The sequence below is a fragment of the Brassica napus genome, chromosome C3 (genome assembly GCF_020379485.1).
Source record: "Brassica napus cultivar Da-Ae chromosome C3, Da-Ae, whole genome shotgun sequence".
Lineage (NCBI taxonomy): Eukaryota > Viridiplantae > Streptophyta > Magnoliopsida > Brassicales > Brassicaceae > Brassica > Brassica napus.
Genome location: NC_063446.1, coordinates 49525110 through 49548909, shown reverse-complemented (window position 1 = coordinate 49548909; position 23800 = coordinate 49525110). Strand labels below are relative to the sequence as shown.

Sequence of the window (23800 nt, the reverse complement as noted above, 5' to 3'; positions counted from 1 at the left end):
GATGAATGACTTTGACTTGAGCCGAGAGTGGTATGATTGGGTAGGTCAAGACCCCTTCCAGGGTCTTCCTCACCAAGACCCTAGAAACCACATCGAAGAGCTTGAGGATCTCGTGTCAAGGAGTGAGCAGAATGAAGTGTTTGTATACCACATGCTCTGCAAGATCTTCCCCTATTCTCTGTCTGGAGATGCATTTAGATGATTCAGTCAACTGCAACCAGGATCTCTAACCAGCTGGGATGACAATGAAAGAGCCTTCCTTTACAAATTTCTTGATGATGATGAAGCAACTCGAGAAAAGGAGAAAAATGATAAATGGGACAGGTTCATCGTTAGATGAGGAGTATATGATTCCAATACAGCTGCTCGGCGACATTATGGCAAAAAGGGATGAACAACATGGATTTGGAGAGCCAAGTAGAGCAGCCAAATCTGAGACTAGTGATCCGACCTCAACATCGATCGATATAGCGCATGCGACATCGATCGACACCAACACATCAATGTTGATTGACAGCAGTACCTCAGAATCGATCGACATCGGCACTTCAGAAACGATCGACACCAGTACCACATTAATAATCTACCGTACGACCTCAACGTCGACCAACGTCACGACCTCAACATCGATCAACAGAACGACCTCTGAATCGATCGCCCACACAATCCCATCATCGATCGACGGAGACTCCTGTTTCAGAACAAGACCACTTGAAATCCCTGAAAGTTCGAGTTGTTCTCAGGACATCACAGACTCGGCACAGAAGAGCATTGATATATCAAGTTGTGATCCTACCTCAGATGGAGACATAGAAATCACCATGGAAGATTTCTTGGAGCTAGAAGAGTTCTTGGAGTTGGAGGATGCAGAAAAGCTTGAAGACTTGGATTCGAGTAGAGAAGTCTCTATGGAAGACTTCTTGGAGCTGGAGGAATGGCTTGAAGATATAGATCAGAATTCGAAGAAGAAGCTTGATAATGATCAGCATACTTCGAGAGGAGATCTAGAAACTTCACCAAATGCTAGCATCGATCGACACCAACCTGATGGCATCGATCGACAACCACCCCACATCATCGATCAACGCCCACCTTATATCATCGATCAACAATCATCATATAGCATCGATCTACACCCACACTCCGTCATCGATCGACACCCACACTCCGTCATCGATCGACACCCACCCGATTGCATTGATCGACACCCGTTGTTGGACGAACCGCACGGTTACATAGTCGATCTGGAACAAGTTGAGGAAAGAGTGCACGAGTCTAAGGCTTCACACAATGCTGAGAAAAGTTGTTGGGTTTCACAAAAAAGTGAAGAGGATACATGATCCTGTGAAGTTTGTGGTTCCATGCGCTGTATTTGAAGCTGAATCTCCTATTCCACCTGATAGAAGTATGCAGTTCAGCTCTTACAATGAGGTTTTGGATGATCATCAGCACGTAGAAGCTTCTCAGAGAGGGTTGCCATTTAGAGATAAAGTCGATAAAGGCCCAGCAGAAGCAGCATCGGCTGACATCGACCGGGCACCATCGAACGACACAACAAATGCAATATCGAACGACATGAACAAGCCGACATCGATCGACACTGTAGCAAAATCACTGTAGCAGAGGCACTGTAGCAGCGATCGACACTGTAGCAGCGATCGACACTGTAGCGGAAACGTTGATCAACACTGTAGCAAAGAAATTGATCGACACTGTAGCAAGGAAATCGATCAACACTGTAGCAGAACCAACCAACGACACTGTAGTTGTTTCACTGTAGCAAAGGTACTGTAGCAGGATACTGTTTATCGAAAAAAATATTTAGATAAATGGTTTTATTATTTACTGAGTTTTAGTGTTTTATTTATGTTAGGTAAAAGGAAAAAGGATCCAAGGTCCATGCGTTCTGAACCAGCATCGATCGACGGCTGGCCAGCGTATCGATCGACAGAGCATCATAAATATCGATCGCCACTTAACTGTGTTGATCGATACTCACATCGATGACACGTATACTCGCGAAACCTTGTTAAATTTAGTACTTATGATTTATTTTCCCACCAATCTTAGACTGTATAACACTAGGAAAGTGTTGTTTAAGTCTGGGGGAGGTTCTACTAATATTGTGTTTTAGTTAGCTATTTAGAAAAAAAAAGAGATCCGAGTAGACGATTTCTCAGCACATCGACCGATGAGACCAGCTCGATATCGATCGACAGCACTTCAGATCCAACGATCGATTGTCTTTTCATTGTGTCGAATGATTACTCTAGCCATCGACCGATGAGACCATGTCGCTATCAATTGACATCACTTCATCAACAACGATCGATTGTCACTTCATGGTGTCGATCGACACTGGGTAGGTCAACATTCTTACTTGTTAAATTATATACTTATGATTATTTCTCACCATAACTCCGACTAGATATATACTGGGGACAGTGTAATTCAAGTATGGGGGGATGTTCACTGATATTACTGTGTTCATGAGTTTTATCAAAATGTTTTAAAAAGAGTTTTATTGAGTCAAGAAGGGGATATTGAACTTATTAGATTTTTGCTTTTTATCTAACCACTCTTTAGCACCATTCTAGACTTACTATTGCAGATAGTACTAAAGATACTAAAGTGGATCAATCTGTCAACTATCACTTGCTGAGATTGTTTGAAGGAACCAAAACTGACCTCCAACACTAAACCTGACACAACTGCTTGTCTTGGGGCTTGGTATACATGGGATCGGATTCTTCAAACAAGTCTGGAGGTAAAGCCTTGCGTAGATTTATCACATTTTCTCTCTCTATTTCGACCCTAGATTTATAGGTAGAGATATTTATGTAAAAAAATAGAATTCGAGCGGGACTTGGTGACGACAATCATCAAGGTTCGATTCACATGAATTCTTGGATATAGGTCAAAACGAAGTGAACAGGACTTGGTGGCAACCACCATTAAGGCTTGATTCATGGAAGTCTGTCCAATCTTGGTCAATGATCCTGCAATGGAAGAAGACTTTGATTAAAGATAGAAATTAGTAGAGATAAAAGATAGGAACTATCTTTTACATGCAGATCCATATACTTGTTTGAAAATTCTTGCATCCTGAGATCGATACTCCCAAGGTAAAGCCTGCACTTTTATTTATGTTAAGAAATGAGGTTGGTATAGGGGAATGTCAGACATGATTTGCTAAGTTGTTGGCTAGGTGAATTTGGTTGCTAAGTTAGGATATGGTATAATGTGCTTTTGTGATTAGGACTTCTTAGATGTGGATTACAATATTGCAGAGGTTATGATTCTAAGTTTTAAATCATGTGAGTCCCTGCTGTTTTCAAACCTCTTTCAGAGAGGTGCAGAACTGCACAGGTGCGTCAGATGTCTAGCTATGGATCGAGACCTTCCAACAGTTAGATTGAGCCCATATTTTTACACAAGATAGATCTTTTAGTTATCTTTCCAATTCCTCCAGTCTTAGGTCAATCAGCATCTTGTAACATAAGTTATACCCGTTTTACTGAAGAGTGGTCAGTCTGCCTCGCAAGAGGAAGCTGTCGAGGAGATGAATGACTGTCGATCGATGAAACAGCATTGGTGTCGATCGACAGTGATTCCAGAATATGGGCTGAGCATATTTTATGACCGCTGAAGCCCAGAAGCAACCCCAAATTACCAGAATACGCTTGGACGACCAGAAATCCTATTTATGTTATTTATAAGCCATTGTTGACGGCTACGCTATCTAAGCTTTCTTTGCTTCTGGTTCTTAGTAAGGAGAGAAGGGAGGAACTCCATCAGAGTCCTCCTGGAACTCCATTGGTTTTGGTTTTATATTATTTATGATTTTTCATCTATTCATCTATGATTACTGTGACAAACTTCATGTCTGAATAGATCCACCTGTTAGGTCTAGGGTTCAGATAGGTTATGAAGGATTAACCCAAAATATAGAACTGCTAAGTTGTGATATTCATCATAGGATTTTTCTTACTGCTTGTGTTCTAGAGTCATTAACTAGAACCCTGATCTTAGAATCATTAGGCACAATTGCGAACGCTTGGTCTTTTCTCTAAACTGAATTCTATTGAGCTAGGATTGCTAGAAACATACGAGAGTTGAGTTAGGAACCCTATTGAACACATATTCAACCCGATAGTAAAGCTTGCTAGAAGCGATATCAATCGATGATCCAATAGATTAATCGATCGATATTGTGAAAGGTGTATCGATCGATATTCCTATAGAATAATCGATCGACACTTTCTTGTGATCAATAAACGAGAGTTGAGATCCAAGATCTGGATATTAGATTGTCTATACAACAGAAGTTGTTAGATTTGTATTCCCAGTTGAGTTCTATAATATCTTGCAAGCAACAATTAGCCTCTATATCATTATAGTCCTGATTACCTGAATAGAAACCCTAGAACTAGCAAACCATCCTTCCATCAAACAACTCTCTGCCAAGCTGAACAATTGTCTTGTTCAACTTGTTTACTAATTTATTTACTGCTTTGCTATCTTTATTTACTACTTTAAACCTATTAGCCTAGCTAAATCATATAACTATTAGATCTAATTAGTTCCCTAGCTCCTTGTGGATTCGATCCATAAGTACTATAACTCGACCTTTTATTTGAGAGAGTAATCACTCCTTAGGGTAATTTGAGTGATATCATCCACTAAGGCCGAGTAAGTGATATCCTCCTTCGAAGATGTCCAGAAATATAAAGCATACAATCGAGCGTCGCTTGGAGTCCATTCATAATCATCTCATGTCTGTGTATAATATCTTTCATAATCAAAGTGTATGTTCGTTGAATAAGAATCCATCGTCTCCTGTACAAATTAAAATGATAAACATAAGTTATACCAAGTTGTATATCTTAAACTCTTAGGTTATACCAAGTTTTAAATTTTCACCAATAAATTTTTTCCAAATTATACAATATTTTAAATTTTTACAAACAAAGTTATTCTAGGTTATACAGTTTTACCAATCAGGTTAGACAAAGTTATACAGTTTTACGGTTACAATTTTACTTATTTCTACAAGTTGTACGATTATATTTGAACAAAGTTATACTAAGTTTCACTAGTTCAACCCCTACCAAAACATCTTCTATTCACCTAGTTTTTGATGGATCCACTAGACGTTGCTCCCAAATTCTCAATTACAAAATAATATGAACTAGGTGGAATAAATGGAAGGACATTCTAAATGGAAACTGATTTCAACTCCAATTAACAAACCCAATATACATCATCGATTACAACTGAGTTTCATATGGATTTCGGCTACTAAACAATAAAACAAGAAATACCTAAATTTGAAGGTTACATTTCTGTCCTTCGCCAGTGGCTTCAATGTGGTTCTTGTTTTAATCCAATTTCAAACAATGGAAGTCGCGAGTCCGTCGGTATTTCCCAAATTTTCGTCCCTCGTGTCCTTTTTTCTATTATATTTTGAATCCCGAGAGAGAGAGAGAGAGAGAGAGAGAGAGAGAGAGAGGAATGTCCGTCTAATTAGAAAGCGGATCCACATGTGACGATTGAGAATGATTGGTTGAAACTGAATTAATTAAGTGAGAGTATTTTTGACTTTTACCATTTCTCTAGAGAATATCAATACAATACTAAAAGGGGAATAAGGGCTTCCCACATGCTTCCACGTCCTTAATAATAATCAACCAATAGGATGTCTTTTTTTTTCCACGTCACGCGAAGGATGGGCTGTTTTGTTTCTTTGATCCGTAAAATATAAAATTTGACACAAAAGCCCAATCCAAAATAAACCTAGCAAAACTCATAAACATCGTCTTTTTCTCTTTCTCACCTTCCCCAGTTTTCTACGTTTCTTCCCTACTGTATCTAAGCCATAAATTGAACCTCTAATAACATAAACGTTCGACTTGCTTCATTATCGTCTCCACCTCTCTCCTTATCTGCGAAAATCAATCATAGTATTCTAATCTCTTGCTTTGTTTGATTGCTTCCATGTCAGTTGGCTTCCTTAAAATATATTGGATTCTTCTTCTTCCCTGGAAAATTGAAGGTGCTTCCTCTTTTTTCCCTCTCTCTTACTTCTTAATTGTTTTCATAACTAAATTGGATATGCGATTCGATCTAATTTAGGGTTTTAGTATCAATATTATCCCAATTTCGTTCATATCACAGCACTGTCTCTGGGTTCTAAAAAGAAAAGCTCTCAATATCTTATTTTTCTCTGCCACAGAGAGAGAGAGAGAGAGAGAGAGAGAGAGAGAGAGAGAGAGAGAGAGAGAGAGAGAGAGAGAGAGAGAGAGAGAGAGAGAGAGAGAGAGAGAGAGAGCTAAAGGGGTTTCGAGTGAAGATGAAGGAGGGAAAGCAATAGAGACGTCACAGCCGACGGTGGCTCCTCCGGCGAAGCACAGCCGACAGCTAGGAGCTCAGCTGTCGGGAAGCATGAGTTTCAGCAGACAAATGTCGAATGAAGACGAGGAGATGTCGAGGACGGCTTTGTCTGCTATCAGGGCGAAAGAAGAGGAGATCGAGAAGAATAAGATGGAGATTAGGGAAAGGGTTCAAGCTCAGCTTGGTCGTGTCGAAGAGGAGACTAAGCGCCTCGCTTTGATCCGTGAGGTATAGCATCTTTACTTCCTCATCTTTTTTTTTTTTTTGAGAATTGTGCTTTAATTTTGTTTCTTACATAGAAAAAAACAAATTAAGATATAAAAATTGGACATATGGGGGTTTAATGCAGTGAAGCTATGTGGTTGTGATTCATGTTTAGGGGGAGATTTGTAGGACCCCAAGTATTGAAATTTTCAAGAAACATTGAACAAAAAATAGCTTCTTTTTTTGTTTTTTCTTTTAAATTATAAGTAAAGATTGGGACTTTTGTGAGTGTTTCCACTTTTGTATCACTAATTGTAAAATCCATTTGGTAAAAATGAGATTTGTGGATCAAAGTTCTTTCCTTTTTATGAAAACTACCATGATTAAGAAGCTTAATGGTTTGAATTGTATATTTAGGAACTTGAAGGTTTAGCTGAACCCATGAGGAAAGAAGTTGCTTTGGCCAGGAAGAAGATTGATTCTGTCAACAAAGAGTTAAAGCCTTTGGGTCATACTGTTCAGAAAAAGGTATGGCCATTGCACATAACCAAATCCATTATATGTCTGGTTGAGGATCATTATTAAGATGCTAATCTGGTGTGTAGGAACGAGAGTACAAAGAAGCTCTTGAAGCATTCAACGAAAAGAACAGGGAGAAGGTGCAGCTAATCACCAAGCTTACGGAGGTTAGTCAACTAATTCTAAAATCCTTTTCTTTTTTTATTTATTGAATATAGTAATTGGAGATAGTGTTTGAATAATTGGTTCAAGTGTTTATCTTCTTCTCTGGTTATGGTTCTATGTTTGTCTAAATATATCTGTGAGTCTTGAGCTTAGTTAGTGATTTTTCAACTCAAACAAAAATTACAACATGATCTTTGAATTTTAAAACATCTGGTTTATTATTGACTGAATACAAGTACACGCTAATCCTCAATTTCTACAGACTCGAGAATAATAAATAAGATTCAGTGAGAAAGGTGAATCAGGCCAACATGCATGACGGCACATCCAGAAAGTAATTTACCTTCTTGATACCAGCAATCACATGCAGCGGAACAAAACCATGATCATCCATGTGCCCACGAAGGTATGTGTCTCTAATCAAATTCTCTTCACTGTAACAAAAAGAAACATTTGCATCTAAATTACTCCTTCCCAGAAGAGAAATGAGACGAATAAGAGAGATTCAATACAAAAGTACTACCTAAAATAATATTGTATTTGCTTCTGTAGTTTTACGTTTAGAGGAAGATCTTGGACTTGGTAAAAGACTGGACCAGGTGAGAGAGGGCTGATGAAAGGCATACGGGGATAATATGGAGATGCCAATTCTGAAATGAAAGACGCATTAGAAAAAAAAAAAGAGTTCCAAAACGTGATCTTTCAATGTATCTCACTAGGAGGAAAAGGCACATGCCCGCCAAAAGGCTGAATAGGCTGAGCTGCCATAAACTGAGGAGGAATTGACTGCATAGTTGGAGGTTGATGTCTCACAAATGCTGGGGCGCCTCTTTGTGAATGTGCATTTCCATCTCTCCCACTAAAGCTTCTGCAAAAATTCCAGTTTTGATTCCCTTGCTCCTGGCTGCGCCTGCCACCATGACTTTGGTGGTGGTGGTGGTGGTGGTTACCATTTTGGTTCCTGTGCGAGTGCCGTGGTGAAAAGTTGTCACTACAACCACCATGGGTTTGTGATGCAGAGCCATTCCTCTGGTTTTGGCCTCTAGGAGAAGGGTTGTGCGAAGGTGTTTCGACAAGTGGATCTTGAGAAACAGTACCATTAGCAGCGGATCCAGAAGAGCTATAGTAATTTTTAAAAAAATTTATAAAATAAAAAAAATTTAATATAAAATAATTTTACTGTTGACTTACTATTCTAATATTTCAATTTGAATATTCTCTTTGTTTTATAATATAATGGTTTAAAAGTATTTTTTGTTACACTATATAAATTGTTTTTATATTTCAATGTAACTTTATATTTATTATATATTGCGTGGCCAATTAAATTATGTAAATTACTGTATAATTGTTTAAATTTAAATATTAAATGACAGTTTTCTAAAGAAATAACTTTTAAATATTACAGATTTTAATTAAAATTGATTACATTTTGAAGCAGATGGAGTAATCTATAAACTAACTCTATATATATACCTTGAATTTCTCTCATTATGTGCATTCCTAACTCGAATGAGATAATCAACATCTAATATTATGTTACTCTCAGTATATTAGAAATGATCGAACCGTAAACCAATTAAGGATGATGTAAGGAAGACATAAATATGTATTTCCAGTTATCATAAAATATAGAATCAATTGACAGCAACTTAATTATGTTCAGCGTAGAACAACAGAGAAGAGTTTCCATAATTTCTAATATTATAATATCTCACTATTTTAAGCTTTTCTCTAGCACAAATACTCACTTTATTCTGGAGTTTAAGCTTTTCTATCTGATGATATTAGTAGTTTGATCCAAAAAAGAAAACAGTCGAACTGTACATTGTAATTGGAAAAAGAAAACAAACAAAGGTATATGAAACAAAAACTGGAAATATCAATTATCTGCAATTAAAGAATAATAAAGCAATAAAATTGTAAAAATACAAAAAAATAATTTACACAGAAAAAGATTTAGTAAAATAAAATCGTAATATAATTTTCATAATTGATAGTGCTCAGTTAAAAAGTCTAAATTTACAACATACACAGTTTTATTTACATCTTTAAACCTATTATCTAATTAAAATGATTCTAAGGAAAGTGCCAGCATGAAGAGTTAGAAACTATACGATAAAATATAATACATAATATTAAAAATACATTACTGATCACTAAAAAATCATGTTAGTAGTAATAAAAATGAAATGACAACACATTTATTAAAACCATAGAACGACGCGCAACAAGGTGTTATTAACTATACAAACTACAAATTAAATATGCTTAACGCAAACACACATAAAAATGAGACATCATATTTGGATATATTTAAATAAATAATTTTAAATATATTATATTCTTGATAATTTTAAAATTACTTAAAAAGAAACTAAATTATTAAAAATAAATATACAAATAAAACTAAAGCAATATTTTTTAACGTCAAAATAATAAATGAATAAAACATATATTAGGTAAATAAAATAGATTTTAGATTTTAAAGACTTCTAATTCATGTAGTATTACAAAATTCAAAATCTGTTTATTACAATTAATATTTTACCATTAGATATATTAAAATAATATTCTAAATCTATATTCAATTGTCAGTTTTCAACTATTACACTTAAAAAATATTATTAAATACGCCTGTTTTTTTTTGAAATGGAGATTTTATATTTTAAATAGGTTATTGGAGTACTTTTTTTCGTTGATTTATTCGAGATGAGATTCCAATATTTTAAACTAAGATAATTTCCATTCTACACATAATTATATATTTTTTACATAAGTCTAAAATCTCGGACTTGATTCTTCATATTTTATTAGTTAATTGTGTTACATATAATAAAAATACTTACTTCAAACTAAAAATATAAAAAAAAAAATCAAATTTGAAAATTAGTTATATATAATTTAATATACAAAAGTTCAAATAGAAATAAAAATGATAAATGTAACAAATTTAAATATATTATCCGCGCGTAGCGCGGAGAAAGAATCTAGTATCAATTAATAAGAGTAAGTTAGACTCATTAAAAGTACTACATATCAGTTTTTTTTGTTTAGGAGACTGCGAGACTTTGCTCCGAAGTTATTGGCTGATTAATTTCCTTTTTATAACATCTGACTTTATTAATATAATGAAGAAGATATATAATCCTCGTCAAAAGAGTCTATTACGAAGAAAGGAGCACCATAATGTAATAAAAATGAAACACCATGTGGCATGTGGGAGTCCTTGTCTTGCCAACTTATCTGCTATCTTGTTAGATTCTCTTCCATCCACTCACCCACCCCTCATTCGGCCTTTTCCATCTTTTTCGACTTTATATTATTCTCTAATATCCAATCTCATTATTAATAGTAATTTCTAGTATATTTTTCTTTTGCATCATTCTTAGCATACTGCAAGATACTCAACCTTAATCTCCAAATTATCTATAAAAGGTAAGTCTTTGATATACCATGGCTTTTATCCATTTTAAGCCATGGTATATATGTGTTTTATTAACTATTTATTATTTTTTGGAGTCTTTTAAGTGTATTTACAGGTTCATGAGTGTTTTGGAGGAAAATAGTGATTTTAATGCATTTTGGAAATAAAATGAGAAGAAGCCCGTAGCTGACCGTGGAACCAGTCCGAAGGTCGACAATCAAAGACAAACATCGATCGACACACATCATGTGTCGTTGATCGATAGCGAAGCGCACAAGACCCGGCTAAGTTTTCAGCCGACTTAAATCCTAAGTCACAACACATTTACAGAAATACTCTTGGCCGATTTTAACCTAATATTTATGTGTTCTGCTATTGTTCTAGGCAACACGCGCTTTCATATTTTATACTTATTACAGCAAACATTACTTAGGGTTTTTAGTAGATTTGGAGAGAAGACTCAAGACTACTTCAGAGATGTATTGAAACTCCAGTATTTCTAACTATATTTTGTTTATGCATTTTATTCAGTTTATGTTTATGAATTCCTTTGCTATATCTGAGTAATTCATCTGTTAGATTTATGGTTCAAATAGGTTATGAGGGATTAACCCAAAATACAGAATTGCTAAGGTGATAAATATTCTTCAAAGAATTGTGATTAATGCATGTGTTTTAGAGTAGCTAAATAGAACCTTGAACTTAGGATTGTGGACAACTACGACGGTAGGCTCTGCACCAGAACTAATTCCTTTGAGCTAGTATTGCTAGAAACAAGCGAAAGCTGATTTAGACAATACTAGTAACCTATCGATCAACTCGCTAAAGTCTGTCATCGATCGACGTTCTTACCATAATGTCGATCGAGGTTCGATCCGTATCAACAAGCGACATCTAAGATATTAAACTTAGTCAAAACATAATAATCATATGCGAAAACTGGATATATTTATACTAGAAGTCGAGTTCTAGGATTGACAACCTAAGTATTCTATACCTCTATAGTCCTAATTACCTGAATAGAAACCCTAGATCTAGCGCTTTCATTTAACTGTTTACAAACCTCAAACCAATCAACTGAACATCTGTCTTGTTCGCCTTCCTTGCTATTTCCTGTTTTCATAATTTACCTAGCTTAATCAGTGCTATTAGGATCTATTGTATGCCCTAGCTCTTTGTGGATTTGATCCCTAAGTACTACAATTCAACCTCTTATTTGAGAGAGTAAATCACTCCTTAGGGTAATTTGAGTGATCAAATTTGGTGCCATTTTCGGTGAGCTTTGATCGCCATTAGTCTAAGTATTCTATACCTCTATAGTCCTAATTACCCAAATAGAAACCCTAGATCTAGCGCGTTCATTTAACTGTTTACAAACCTCAAACCAATCAACTGAACAAATGTCTTGTTCGCCTTGCTTTCTATTTACTGTTTTCATAATTTACCTAGCTTAATCACTGCTATAAGGATCTATTGTGTGCCCTAGCTCCTTGTGGATTCGATCCCTAAGTACTACAATTGAACCTCTTATTTGAGAGGATAAATCACTCTTTATGGTAATTTGAGTGATCAAATTTGGCGCCGTTTCCGGAGAGATTTGATCGCCATTAGATCTTATCTAATTAGATTTAGTTTAGGTTTTTCTGCTATTCAAGAAAACTAATTAAAAAAATTCATAATTTCTTTTAGGTGCATTCCCATCAGTACCAGAAGCAACAAGAAAATATTATTGTTATTCTCAGACCATGCACTCTTGGAACGCACGATCTGCAAAGAAAAGAGACCCGCATCGATCGACAACAACATCAGTTTGTCGACCGACACTTCTCAGCAAATGTCGACCGGTCCTACTAATCTGTCGACCGGCAGTTGTGAGCTACCGCCGGTCAACACTTCCATCAGAACATTGATTGACACCCGTTCGCGAGACATGGTTGCGACCCTTATCTTAGTGCGAGAGGAGAATGGAGGTCTGCATGACCAGGAGGATCATCTGCGTAATGCAGCAGGTCAGAGGTTAGATGATCAAAGGGCTGTAATTCCTGATCAAGATGCTAATATCGCTGCAGTTTCTCAAGCTGTAAACTAGGCTGCTCGACCCAAAACGTTGGATGACTACAACCGTCCAGATCAGTAATACGCCAACAGACAACCGTCCAGATCAGTAATACGCCAACAGATCTGCTATTCGTCGTCCAGCTATCTAGATGAACAATTTCGAATTACCAATAAAAAAATTAAAACAAAACATTTTGCTAATAATATTAATAAAATACTGAAATAAAAACCGTAATATTACTTACTAACAATTTCAAACAATATATATTAACTAAATTTTTATTTGACTATGAGAAAAAAAAATTGGGTGAATACTTTATACAACATATTTAATATATTATAGATCATATAATTCAAATATTAAATGTTTATAGTAGCGAATCAGTTTTTGAATCACATATATACATTTCGTAAATACAAACTATTACACGATTTTTTTTTTAAATTGAAAAATGTTTTATTTTAAAATACCTTATATTTATTTTCATGTTTACTAATTATTTATTAAATTTTAATATTTTTATTCCCGTTTTTTGTTGACATTAATAAGTGAATCGATTAGTTTATTGATTTTTATATTTTATTTTATTTTCTTTTATGTTTATGTTAATAGGTGAAGAATAATTTAAAAGTAATTAGAAATTAATTTTAAAATGTAATTAGAAAATAATTAATTTGATTAAATAAGAACTAATTTTGGGTTTTACACAATTATTATACTATAGGAAAAATTAAGGTTGGATTTATACTAATGAGACAAAGACTGTGAGGGTGATTGGTAAGTGTTGTGAGTGCTTTCCACAGCTCATTTTTTTTCTACATCCACTTTAGTTTACCAATCATGCTCTAAGAAAAAAATTAAAGCTACAGCCATAAAAACTAAAATAGGAAACAAAATAGCTTTGGAAATCAGTTTTTCTAGAGTTTTATATTTAGTGCTCTAGAAATAATTAATCTACAGCTACAGCAATAAAATCTACAGCTATTATTTTAAAATCAAAAAATAAAAGTTACAGCACTTACCAATCATTTCCTGTGTTTTTTGTTCTATTTTGGGAATTTTTTCTATAATAAATACTTTGAAATGTTTTGTTATTTAAAATTTTTATTAGTTGTGAATTTTAGGATGGTTCTAGTGGCTTTAGAGTGTTTTAGTGAGGTTTTACTTTTAGTTAAAATTAAAAAAAACAAAACTCATGGTTGTAGATAAGATTTTAGGTTAGTTTGATAAAAGTCAAAGTAAATTCTCAATTCACCTAACATCATCTAAGAACTTAATGAAACTCAAATAATTTCAATAACTAGATTAAATACCCCGTAAAGATATTTTGGTATTTATCCAATTTATAAACTGCATATTCTACTAAGTACATCATATGGATAATCAAGGAAATATAGTTTTTATGGTCATATTTCCAAATTTCCCAATATGAAATGATGTCACATGTTTAGTCTTCGCCTCTTTGGAAAGTCAGGAACCTGTTTTTTGGTTGGTGGCTCTGGATCGACATTTTTTTTCAAATTTGCTAGCCCTGATTTTACTATTAGTTGAAAATCAGGGATTTTTCATGAAATTTTGTGTGATTTACGTGGACCATGTTCGCCGAATCTGGCCAGACATTTATGCTCAAAACTGGAGAGTGAATCGTTCACACGAGACATTATTTTCTGGATCATTCACTCACACTAATTTTTTCTATTTTCTGGAGATTCACTCACACTAATTTTATGCTCTTGGGAAAAGCGTTCACACGAGACGAGACATATTAGAGTATGATTATTGGGAGGTTTATGGGTTCTTAGCGGAATATAAGAACCCGTCTTTTAACTTTTAAATTTTAAATAAAAAACTAAGAACCGTCTATTAAAACTCTTATTTAAGAACCGATTCTTAACTTTTTTAGTTAAAAGTTACGAGACATGTTCTTATATTCCACTAAAAACCCTATGTTAAGAACCCTACAATAATCGTTCTCTTAAAAGTCGAAGATGAGGCGACATAAATGGAGTTAATTGCACTAACTTAACTCTTTTCTTTTTTTTTGGAGAAAAGCTTGACTCATTTTCTCTTTTTTTTTTTTTTTGAGAAAAGCTTGACTCATTTTCTCTTGCAAGAACTGTAAAAATTATTGTGCTGGGTTCACATCCAAGATACTAGGGTGATGATTATTTTCCTAGTTTCTAGATTTTAGTTTTTAGTTTTTGATTTTTGGATTGTAGATTCTGGTTTTAGGTTTCTATTTTTTTTTTACAACAATAATAACTAAACTAAGATAAATGCTTTACCGACTCGGAAAGCCAAGCCGGTGAGGTGGAATCAACATAGAACACAGCTGAAAGGGAACTCCGAACACCTCGTGCAAGCTTGTCTGCCACTAGATTAGTTGCTCTTGGTATATGTTGAATCTTGAAGGAATGAAAGAAACTCTTACTGCGTTGAAACTCCTCCATATGTGTAGCAAAAGCTGGCCATTCGCCAGGTGAGGACACCATCTTCACTAGTTGAGAACAGTCTTTTGCAAAAACTACGTATGAAAAATCAAGGGTCTTCATGCACTCCATAGCCCATATCAAAGCTTCACATTATGCATGTAGAGCTGATAAGCTTCTTCGGAGATTCATCGCCCCCATCATCTTCTCTTCTAATCCTACGCCTCGGCAGAACCATCCCTGCCCAGAGAACTTATCATTCTCCTTCCACACACCATCTATAAAACAAGTTCTCGAGTGACCCGAAGTTTGCCAGTCAAAAGCTTGTGTACCCTGAAACTGCCTTTCTGGAATTGTTATTTGAGCCTCCGCCCATACCTCACTCTCCACTTCCGCAATTCAAAGAATTTCCTGAGGGTTTCCATCTCTATTATTAAAAACTTTCTTGTTTCTATTTTTCCAAATGTACCATAATATCCATGGAAAGTTGTTAAAATCAAATTCTTTTGGCAATCTCCAGAAAAGATAATCCATATTAGTAAACACCGAAGCGGTAGGAAAAATACCAGGGGCTGAAGGGATTTTTGATAAAGTCCAGGTTTTGCAGAGCTGGTGGACATTCAAATAAAGCAAGATTCACTGACTCTTCCTCGACATCACAAATACTGCATCGTGTATCACAATTAATACGACGAGCCCTTAATATTTTTGCCACCGAAATAGTACCGGAGAGAACTTGCCAAATAAACTGTCTAAGTTTCGGGGCACATTTAAGTTTCCAGCAGAAAGCAAGTAATGGTTTAATATGAGGACCATAAGGAACCAAATCTTGTACGTTATCTATAAATAATGATTCCACCCTATATTCAAACTTAACTGTATATTTTCCTGACTCTGTGAAATCCCATCCATAAGAATCTTGCCTATCATTTCGGTTTATAGCCAGACCTCTAATAATTTTGACATCCTCCGGGTGTATATATGCATTGAGAAAGTCCACAGTCCAATATTTCGTCAACGGATTGATGAGATGATCCACCTTCAAAGAAGGATTTAAAAATTGGGATAGTGTTTTTTGATTTGCTGATCTCGGCCGAGGAGCAGGAATCCATGTGATGCGCCTCAGTACATGGACCAGTACATGGAACCAGTCCAGGATGGAGCTCAGGACGATAAGATCATTTCAAATGAGGTTCGTTCATCCAACCGTACCGATCAGACTGACCGAGCCGTCCCGCGTGCGTCCCGATTGGAGCTTCGGCTGGAACAACATCCAGACGACCAAACCGACCGAACCACAGCCCGTCTTCCCCGACCAACTCGACATTCTAAGACCCACGGTCGAGCCAGACTTAGCTTGGGTCGTGAAGAAACCGAAGACGAACATGCATTCTTATCCGGCGGACCATCCGGACAGTCCAGTAAGCGTCCTTTTCTTTACCCCGTGCATCCATCTAGTTCGGATGAACCTGGACTTTATCTGAAGGGCCATCTTTGACCAATCTGCATGGAAGACTGAGTCTTTGACTCATTAATTCAGATCTGGTCAAATTTGTATTTTCTATGCATTATTTTCCGTGTATTTTCTTTATTAGTCTTTGACTACAAACACTATAAATATGTAGTCTCATTCTATGAATAAAATCAGTCTATGTTTTTGAGTTTATTTTTGTTTCTTCTCTGAGTGAGAAAGAGAGAGTTCTTTAGCTATTTCATTGGTGTGAACCGGCTTGTTGATTTGGTGGTCAGCCAATTCATCTTTGTGTGTTGTTTGGTGGTTAGCCAACGCACTACATTCTTTCTTAGGTGGTTAGCCTTAGATCGTGGGTATATCAAGTGTCATCCCGCATTTCTCGGCGATCCTTTCAATCCATCTCAGTTCCAGAAGTGTCAATTGCCTTCTCGGATCATATCCAACACCCAGCTAAAGTGATCCTTCAATTCAGGACATATCACCATGGATCATGCCATACGGAGATGGTCTGTCCCGTTCCCACTCTTTTGATTAGCCCTTTAGTAACCAGAGATCTAGCTGAGCATATACTTCTCCAACCATAAGACGGAGAATAAGATCTGTGAGGATCCAGTGGATTTGTGAGGATCCAGTGGATCAGTATTCCGAAAATATCGGCCTTTAAATACTTTTGAGAACAAACAATCTGGTTTGTCAATCAAACGCCAAAGCGGTATTAAAATCTTGGAGATCGTGAAAGCTAAGTCCTCCCTTCTCCTTAGATTTACATACCTTATCCCAGGAGAACCAATGAATACCTCTTTTATTTTTACCACTACTCCACCAAAAATGAGCAATAGCCCCTATAATTTTCTTTGTCACTGCCTTTGGTAACCTATAACATGACATGACATGATTTGGCATTGGCAACGCCACTGAATTTATCATCACCTCTTTTCCACCTTTAGTGAGAAACCGAACTGTCCAACTGTTCACCTTATTGTTGACCCGTTCATTCAAAAAGCCGAAATTTTGTGTTTTGGATCCTCCCAAACTTTCTGGTATTCCCAAATAATTTCCCATACCTCCCAACTTAGTAATGTCAAGTTTACTTTGAATTTCCACCCTCTGATCCTCTGGTACCTTGTGACCAAATTGCAAAGATGATTTCTCAAAATTTATTAATTGACCCGACACAGTTTCATAGTCTTTAAGAAGCTTAAGGATAACATCACATTCAGCCACATTTGCCTTGCAGAAAAACAAACTATCATCGGCGAAAAGTAAGCTCGTATTTCCAATATTAAGAAAGAGGAAAGAGAGAAACAGTTAACAGGACTCAAAATATCACGAGGAGGTCCTGCGGTGTCACACTTACTTTCAGTAGATTTTAGTCTTTTAAAAAGCATGATGATGATTTTAGTTTTAGTTTTTAGTTTTTAGTTTTTAGTTTTTAGTTTTAGTTTTTCTCTTTTAAAATAATAAAATGAAAATATTATTAATAATATTTATTCTGGAAATAATAAAATATAAAATATCATTACCATAATACACAGGCTTATTTTAAAATAAAAATAAGCACAAAATAATATAATTCTATGTTTAAACATATATAGAAAAAAAAATTAATTCTATTTTTAAACATGATTTTTATAATCTATATACTTTATTTTTTTATTTTTTTATAAATTCATTCTCTTATTGATTAATTTGAAAATACATAGTCATGATGGAGTAATGATGATATACATCTAGGAACATAATAATGAAAAACAAAATTTTCATGCGTTTGAAAATCTTGTTTCGCCAATGAGTCGGCTACTTTGTTCCCTTGTCTTTCTATCCAATTGAACTTCACTTCAGTAAATTGTTGTCTCCACCAGTTCATTTCTCGAATCCAATTGTAAGGATCAAAATGAAAAGCTCGGTTATTAAATATATTTATTGCTTTCTTGCAATCACTTTCAAATATCACCTTCCTAGCTATACCCTCGACTCCAGCAGTGCTGCATGGCCATTGGCCATCAATAATGCTTGTAGTTCACTTTCCATTGCATTATTAACTTTGTATCCTATTGTTTGACCCGCTCCCATGTATGCACCATTCCAATCTCGAAGAATCCATCCTCCTTTACTTTGAATGTTTTGATTCTGATAAAAACCATCCACATTACACTTTAACCAATCTGATGGCGGTTTTTGCCATCGTCCTCCTTCTATCTGCTGAATCGAATTAAATCTTCTTGTATCTTTTCTTACTCCAAATTCCTTTCATTCTTGTGAATCTTCTTTTGCCTGTTTGATAATGATTCTCCACGGAATATGTTTATGTTGAAAGATAAGTATATTAAGACTCTTCCAAATACGCCACAGAATGAGATGGGTAAATCATGTATGTGCGCCAAAGCTCTTGAAGTAGAACCCTCTATAGATGTTTCCAGCTTTTCCTCAAAAGTTGTATGTGTGTTATTGATCACCGTACTTGACACGCCCGATCCTCTCCATATCATTTGCACATAGGGACAGTCAAAGAATAAATGTTCATCCGTCTCTATGGCTGCACAACACCTTTGCATTGGTTATCATTAGTGATGTGTCGTCTCTGGAGATTTCTCCCTGAAGCCAAAGATTTTGAGATTAATCTCCACAGAAAATGAAACAGCCTATTCAGACACAGAACCAGAAAAAAATGAACCTCCAATATAAAAAAAATCCCTAGGCGGCGATGGCGATTGCGACTTTTTCGACGACATGAAGATTGGATCGATAAGTGTATTTTTAGGGATCTTGGTGGGGCAGATTGATGATGAAATTGGGTCTCACTGATTTACTGAGGAGTTTGCGTTGAAATTATGAGAGAAAATAATTTATTTTGGGTATCAAAGGATCGGAGCTGATTGGATTTTCCTGATTGAGAAGAATCATGGAGTAAGGAGGGAGGGGTTTCCTTGCTTGCTTGTGGCAGACCTATGGATAAGGAAAGGGGAGAAAATCGATGGTTCAAAAAGGTATACAAGGAAGGTTTTGCTAAAGCAAATATCCAGATTGTTTTGACAGATTTGTCAAGGTACGCTATTTTTGATTTGGAAAAAAGGAAAGCGTTGGGTCAGATTTCACATTTATTTTGGGGTTTAAACATAAAACAATTCTGTAAGATTCTAATGGATTCAGTATTAACAAGGAGATATGGTTTTGTTTCACATATGTACGTGTATTTTGATTTCTGGATCCGAGATTAGTTATACTCTTTTCGATTTTGAATTTCAAAAGATCTGGATTAAGATTTATGAACATATATCATATCAGAAGGGGGATCTTAGTACCATAGTGAATATTTTCATATCAAGTATTGCTTTCGGATAGTTATCTGCTTTTATTTAAAGGATTTCATTAGGATCTGATAATGATAGTGTTTTAAGGAATATATATTTACTAGAGAATGCGTGCTCTGTTTTCATCATTTTCAGTTGTTTCTCTATCTCCTCGTCTTACCTTTACTCTTTTCTCATCTCTGTTCTTGGAGAACTATGACTCAGGGTCAGTGGATGGTTAAGTCTGGTGGCAAAAAGGTGCAGGCCCCAAGTATGGGTTTGAAGATTTCGATCCCAAAATTCGACAACTCAAATCTCATTGCCCAATATTCGAAGACGTTGATTGGGAGATGCATGAATCCCTTCAAGCAGGAGATGAAGGCGTTGCTGTTCCATCTACCAAAGATTTGAAACGTTGATGAGAGAGTGGTGGGCGCTGATCTGGGACTAGGACGCTTTCAGTTTGACTTCGACCAGGAGGAAGATATTGTTGAGGTGATGAAGAAGGAACCTTTTCATTTCGATAACTGGATGCTTTCCATTGTCCGTTGGGCACCGGTGGTGGAGGAGAACTATCCTTCCAAGATAACGTTTGGGGTGCGCGCATTTATGGCTGTACCAACTTTCAAAAGCATAGGTGAGGCATTGGGAGAGGTCCGAGGCGATGACGATATTGATATAGATGAAGGGAAGGTTAGGGTGATCATCGATGCTTTCAAGCCCCTGGTGTTTTCGGTTACTGCGGAGTTCCACAGTGGTGATGAGTCGACCATCGCTTTGAGGTACGAGAAACTGCACGGGTTTTGTCGAATCTGCTCGAGTTTGAGGCACGAACAGTTTCGTTGTCTGGCGGTGAAGAAGAGTACTGACGATGAGTCTGAGGTGCAACTACCAAAACCGGAACAGGACCCATCCATGTTAAGATATAAGGGACCAGTGGAATCAGAAGGAAGAGAGGTTGGTGTCGATGCTGAGGGGAACAATCAAAGGCATGGCCAACAAGTCCCAAGAAACAGGGATTACAAAGGTAAGGGTATTGCTTTTTGACGACAACAAATATGAGGGCAATCATAAATCGGGTTTTAAGAGGCCTTACAGAGATCAAGATGGTGGCTACTCAAAGAATCTGAGGCAGACTGGTCGTTTTACATCATTAGAGGTCCCAGTGAGGTATGCTATAGATACACATGGTTTAAAAAAGCTCAACACTCAAGAGATGGGGCAACATTTGGACGAGCAACAAAAACTGATGCTTGATGCCTTCAAAAGTGGCAAGAGTGGAGAGACAAACCAGATCTCAGCCTCTAAAGCTCGTAAGGCTCTCACCTTTGAAGGAAACAGCTCTGGAACTGCTATGGAGGGCTTGGATGGTACATATGGTGCGAGTGGCACAGATGGTATGAGTGTGGAGGAGGCGGAGCCTAAGGCATTGGAGGAGAAACTCCTTCTCCCTGACAGTCATGTTGCTGATAAACCCGTCATTTTCAACAAAGAGGAGAGTGGGGAGAGAAGATAAGAGGACATGGAGGGTTTGTCTGAAGATCTAGATCTGGAGTTAACTGGTGATGCAGGTTTTACTGAAGCAGTGGAAGAGGATGGCTCTGAGCAAGTGGGCGATGCGGTTCGTACAGAGGCCGATTTCGATGTGGAGGAGGATGATCAATTGATGGAGACAGAAACTGAGGAGGTCTTGCCTGCTGCTGTAGACAAGGAACGTCAAGGTGCTAATAAGAAGAAGCTGGGGAAGGCAAGTGGTGCTGTTATGGGAGGGTTTCTTAAGAAGAGGTTGGTGCAGAGTCCGATTTCGATGTGGAGGAGGATGATCAATTGATGGAGACAAAAACTAAGGAGGGCTTGCCTGCTGCTGAAGACAAGTAACGTCAAAGTGCTAATAAGAAGAAGTTGGGGAAGGCAAGTGGTTCTGTTATGGGAGGGTCCTTAAGAAGAGGTTGGTGCAGAGTGTCGTTTCCCCACGAAAGAAACACACTGCTAAGCAGGGGAGTAAGGTGGGGGGAGAAGGGTATGCCACCCCCATATAAGGCTACGGTTAAGCCAGTTCCAGATCAGAACTAAAGAGCGCATAATTTTTTAAGAGTTTAATGAATAAGTGTTAGGAAAGAGTTAGTAATTCCCAGGATATTATTGTTACTTTATTTCTCTATTCTTGTTATGAGTTGCCTCTGAAGTCTTCAGGGAGTTCGAATCATAAATTTGTTTTCTCTTCTTTGGTAAAGATTCCTTCTCTTATGGTTCATTTTTATAGTCTAGAAATGCAGAGGATGGGTTCCTCTCAGGGATAACCGCCTGCTGTAAGCTATTGGGGCATCTTTCTTCCTATAATTAGGAGTCAAGCTGAGCATAGGACTCTGGTTTTGTGGATTATGGGGTTTTCAGGTGGCAGTTGGTATTATATTAGTAGAGATTTGAGGTATGTTTAGTGTTAGCATTGTGTGTTACAATAAAATTTAGAACATCGGTTGTGGTTATGGACTTGTGGCACTGGCTCTAGCTGGAGGTTTTTCTTTTTTACAGGGTCACAAGATGTGGTTCTTCTGGATAAGGCATTTTGCCATTAAGTTTGTTTTTGAGATTATTAAGGACCATCAACTTCTCCAGGTTGTAAAGAAATCTCTCGATTGGCGTAATGGGTATTGGATGGTCTTGAGCCGTATAAAGACTAGGTCATTTCTAGATGTTTATCATTTAATTTGTTTCACCTAGCGTTCCATCAGGTTGTGTTTGATATGTGTCACTTTGATTTACTATCTTTATGGATCCACTGGGGGCTTATGTGTTCGTACTGTCCTGATGTTTATCGTACAGATGGAGGATTGTGGCTTAGGAATCGCATGGAAGATATGGCACTGCATAGATGCTGTGAAACATATAGAATCCCATATATGAGACAGCTGTCTATGGAATTGAGTGAAGATGACCGTAATGAGCTGAGAAATAACTCAAAAGTATTCCATATATGACTTATATGCCATGTTCTAAAAATCGGCCGCCTAGGCGCTACGCGTCACTCTTCCGCCCCGATTATGCCAAATCGGTTTACAAAATCGGATATCCGATTTTTTCCGCCTAGACCACCTAAATGACCGCCTTGCCGTCTAATCTATTTTTTTTTATTTTTTTCATTATTTTTTTATTATTTTATTATTTTTATTTTATTTTAAATAATATTTTTATTTGTTTATTTGATCTAAAATTTTATAAATATCATTTATATTCATAATTTTGATAAAATTACACTATATTAAGTTTATATATTATATTTGTGTGTTTTATACAATCTTAAACATGAAAATGTATTAATGTTATACACAATTCACAATTAAAAATTAACATGTTTTATAACATAATAAACCATCTAAAAATTCCGCCCCGCATAATTTCCGATTAATCTCCGATTTTTTCTTTAGGCGCTAGGTCCAATCCGATCGCCCGGCTAGCGCCTAGCGCGTTCCCGAACATGGCTATATGTCATGTCTTGGTGAAGGGACTTAACACATTTGCAGATGCAAAATAACTGCCTTGATGACAGGAAGATCTTGTTGACTTATATCCAGGCTTATATTTATGTTAGTAGTGTCACGGGTTTTGTCAAAATAAAATATTTACATGCTCAATGTGTTGTGATATGTTCGTCCAAAGACAAGCTGTATTGGGTGATAGTTATGTATTTTTTCCTTTTTCTGGATATAGAACAATTAGTTTCGGAAAGAATTACATACAGAGTCACATTTCATCTTTGTAATATCATCAGAGCATGATTATTGAAGGGTTGTTAAAGTGGAATTCTTAGCGGAATATAAGAACCCGTCTCTTAACTTTTAA

At 36.4% G+C, this 23800-nt stretch overlaps 3 protein-coding genes and 1 long non-coding RNA gene across 8 annotated transcripts; 3 read left to right on the top strand and 1 right to left on the bottom strand.

The window, feature by feature from the left end:
• Positions 1–5644: 5644 nt before the first annotated feature.
• On the top strand, positions 5645–9438 carry LOC125583959. 2 transcript variants are annotated; one of them, XR_007320966.1, is made up of 5 exons: positions 5645–6621; positions 7015–7125; positions 7203–7283; positions 7544–7687; positions 7834–9438. XR_007320966.1 is itself a non-coding variant. In XM_048751592.1 (4 exons), exons 1-4 carry the CDS (start codon positions 6445–6447, stop codon positions 7553–7555), a joined length of 381 nt encoding a protein of 126 aa, XP_048607549.1. In that variant the 5' UTR covers positions 5645–6444; the 3' UTR covers positions 7556–8515. The 2 variants fall into 2 exon arrangements, 1 of the variants encoding a protein (XP_048607549.1); XM_048751592.1 differs by having other exon boundaries at positions 7544–8515.
• Positions 9439–18151: 8713 nt separating this feature from the next.
• Positions 18152–19557, bottom strand: LOC125583958. The gene is made up of 2 exons (XR_007320965.1): positions 19345–19557; positions 18152–19265 (listed from the first exon to the last, which is right to left on the bottom strand). It is a non-coding gene; the product is annotated as an uncharacterized LOC125583958 (long non-coding RNA).
• Positions 19261–22207, top strand: LOC106429456. Of its 4 annotated transcripts, none has more exons than XM_048751591.1 (2): positions 19261–19657; positions 20186–22207. In XM_048751591.1, the coding sequence occupies exon 2, from the start codon at positions 20928–20930 to the stop codon at positions 21474–21476; it is 549 nt and encodes a 182-aa protein (XP_048607548.1). In that variant the 5' UTR covers positions 19261–19657; positions 20186–20927; the 3' UTR covers positions 21477–22207. The 4 variants fall into 4 exon arrangements, with proteins under 4 accessions (XP_048607548.1, XP_048607547.1, XP_048607546.1 ...); XM_048751590.1 differs by having other exon boundaries at positions 20173–22207; XM_048751589.1 differs by having other exon boundaries at positions 19261–19716.
• Positions 20177–20889, top strand: LOC106403238 (uncharacterized protein At4g02000-like). The gene is made up of 3 exons (XM_013844085.1): positions 20177–20231; positions 20412–20822; positions 20867–20889. The coding sequence occupies exons 1-3, from the start codon at positions 20177–20179 to the stop codon at positions 20887–20889; spliced, it is 489 nt and encodes a 162-aa protein (XP_013699539.1).
• Positions 22208–23800: the final 1593 nt, after the last annotated feature.

What these genes read in the sequence shown, in the direction of transcription:
- LOC106429456 (XM_048751591.1), top strand. Translation starts at nt 20,928, where the DNA reads ATGCTGAGGGGAACAATCAAAGGCATGGCCAACAAGTCCCAAGAAACA.
- LOC125583959 (XM_048751592.1), top strand. Translation starts at nt 6,445, where the DNA reads ATGAGTTTCAGCAGACAAATGTCGAATGAAGACGAGGAGATGTCGAGG. An exon ending in GCCTCGCTTTGATCCGTGAG is followed by an intron (nt 6,622 to 7,014) that starts GTATAGCATCTT and finishes TTGTATATTTAG; the next exon opens with GAACTTGAAGGTTTAGCTGA. An exon ending in GTCATACTGTTCAGAAAAAG is followed by an intron (nt 7,126 to 7,202) that starts GTATGGCCATTG and finishes TCTGGTGTGTAG; the next exon opens with GAACGAGAGTACAAAGAAGC.
- LOC106403238 (XM_013844085.1), top strand. Translation starts at nt 20,177, where the DNA reads ATGACTCAGGGTCAGTGGATGGTTAAGTCTGGTGGCAAAAAGGTGCAG. An exon ending in CAAAAAGGTGCAGGCCCCAA is followed by an intron (nt 20,232 to 20,411) that starts GTATGGGTTTGA and finishes ATCTGGGACTAG; the next exon opens with GACGCTTTCAGTTTGACTTC. An exon ending in TTGTCTGGCGGTGAAGAAGA is followed by an intron (nt 20,823 to 20,866) that starts GTACTGACGATG and finishes AAACCGGAACAG; the next exon opens with GACCCATCCATGTTAAGATA.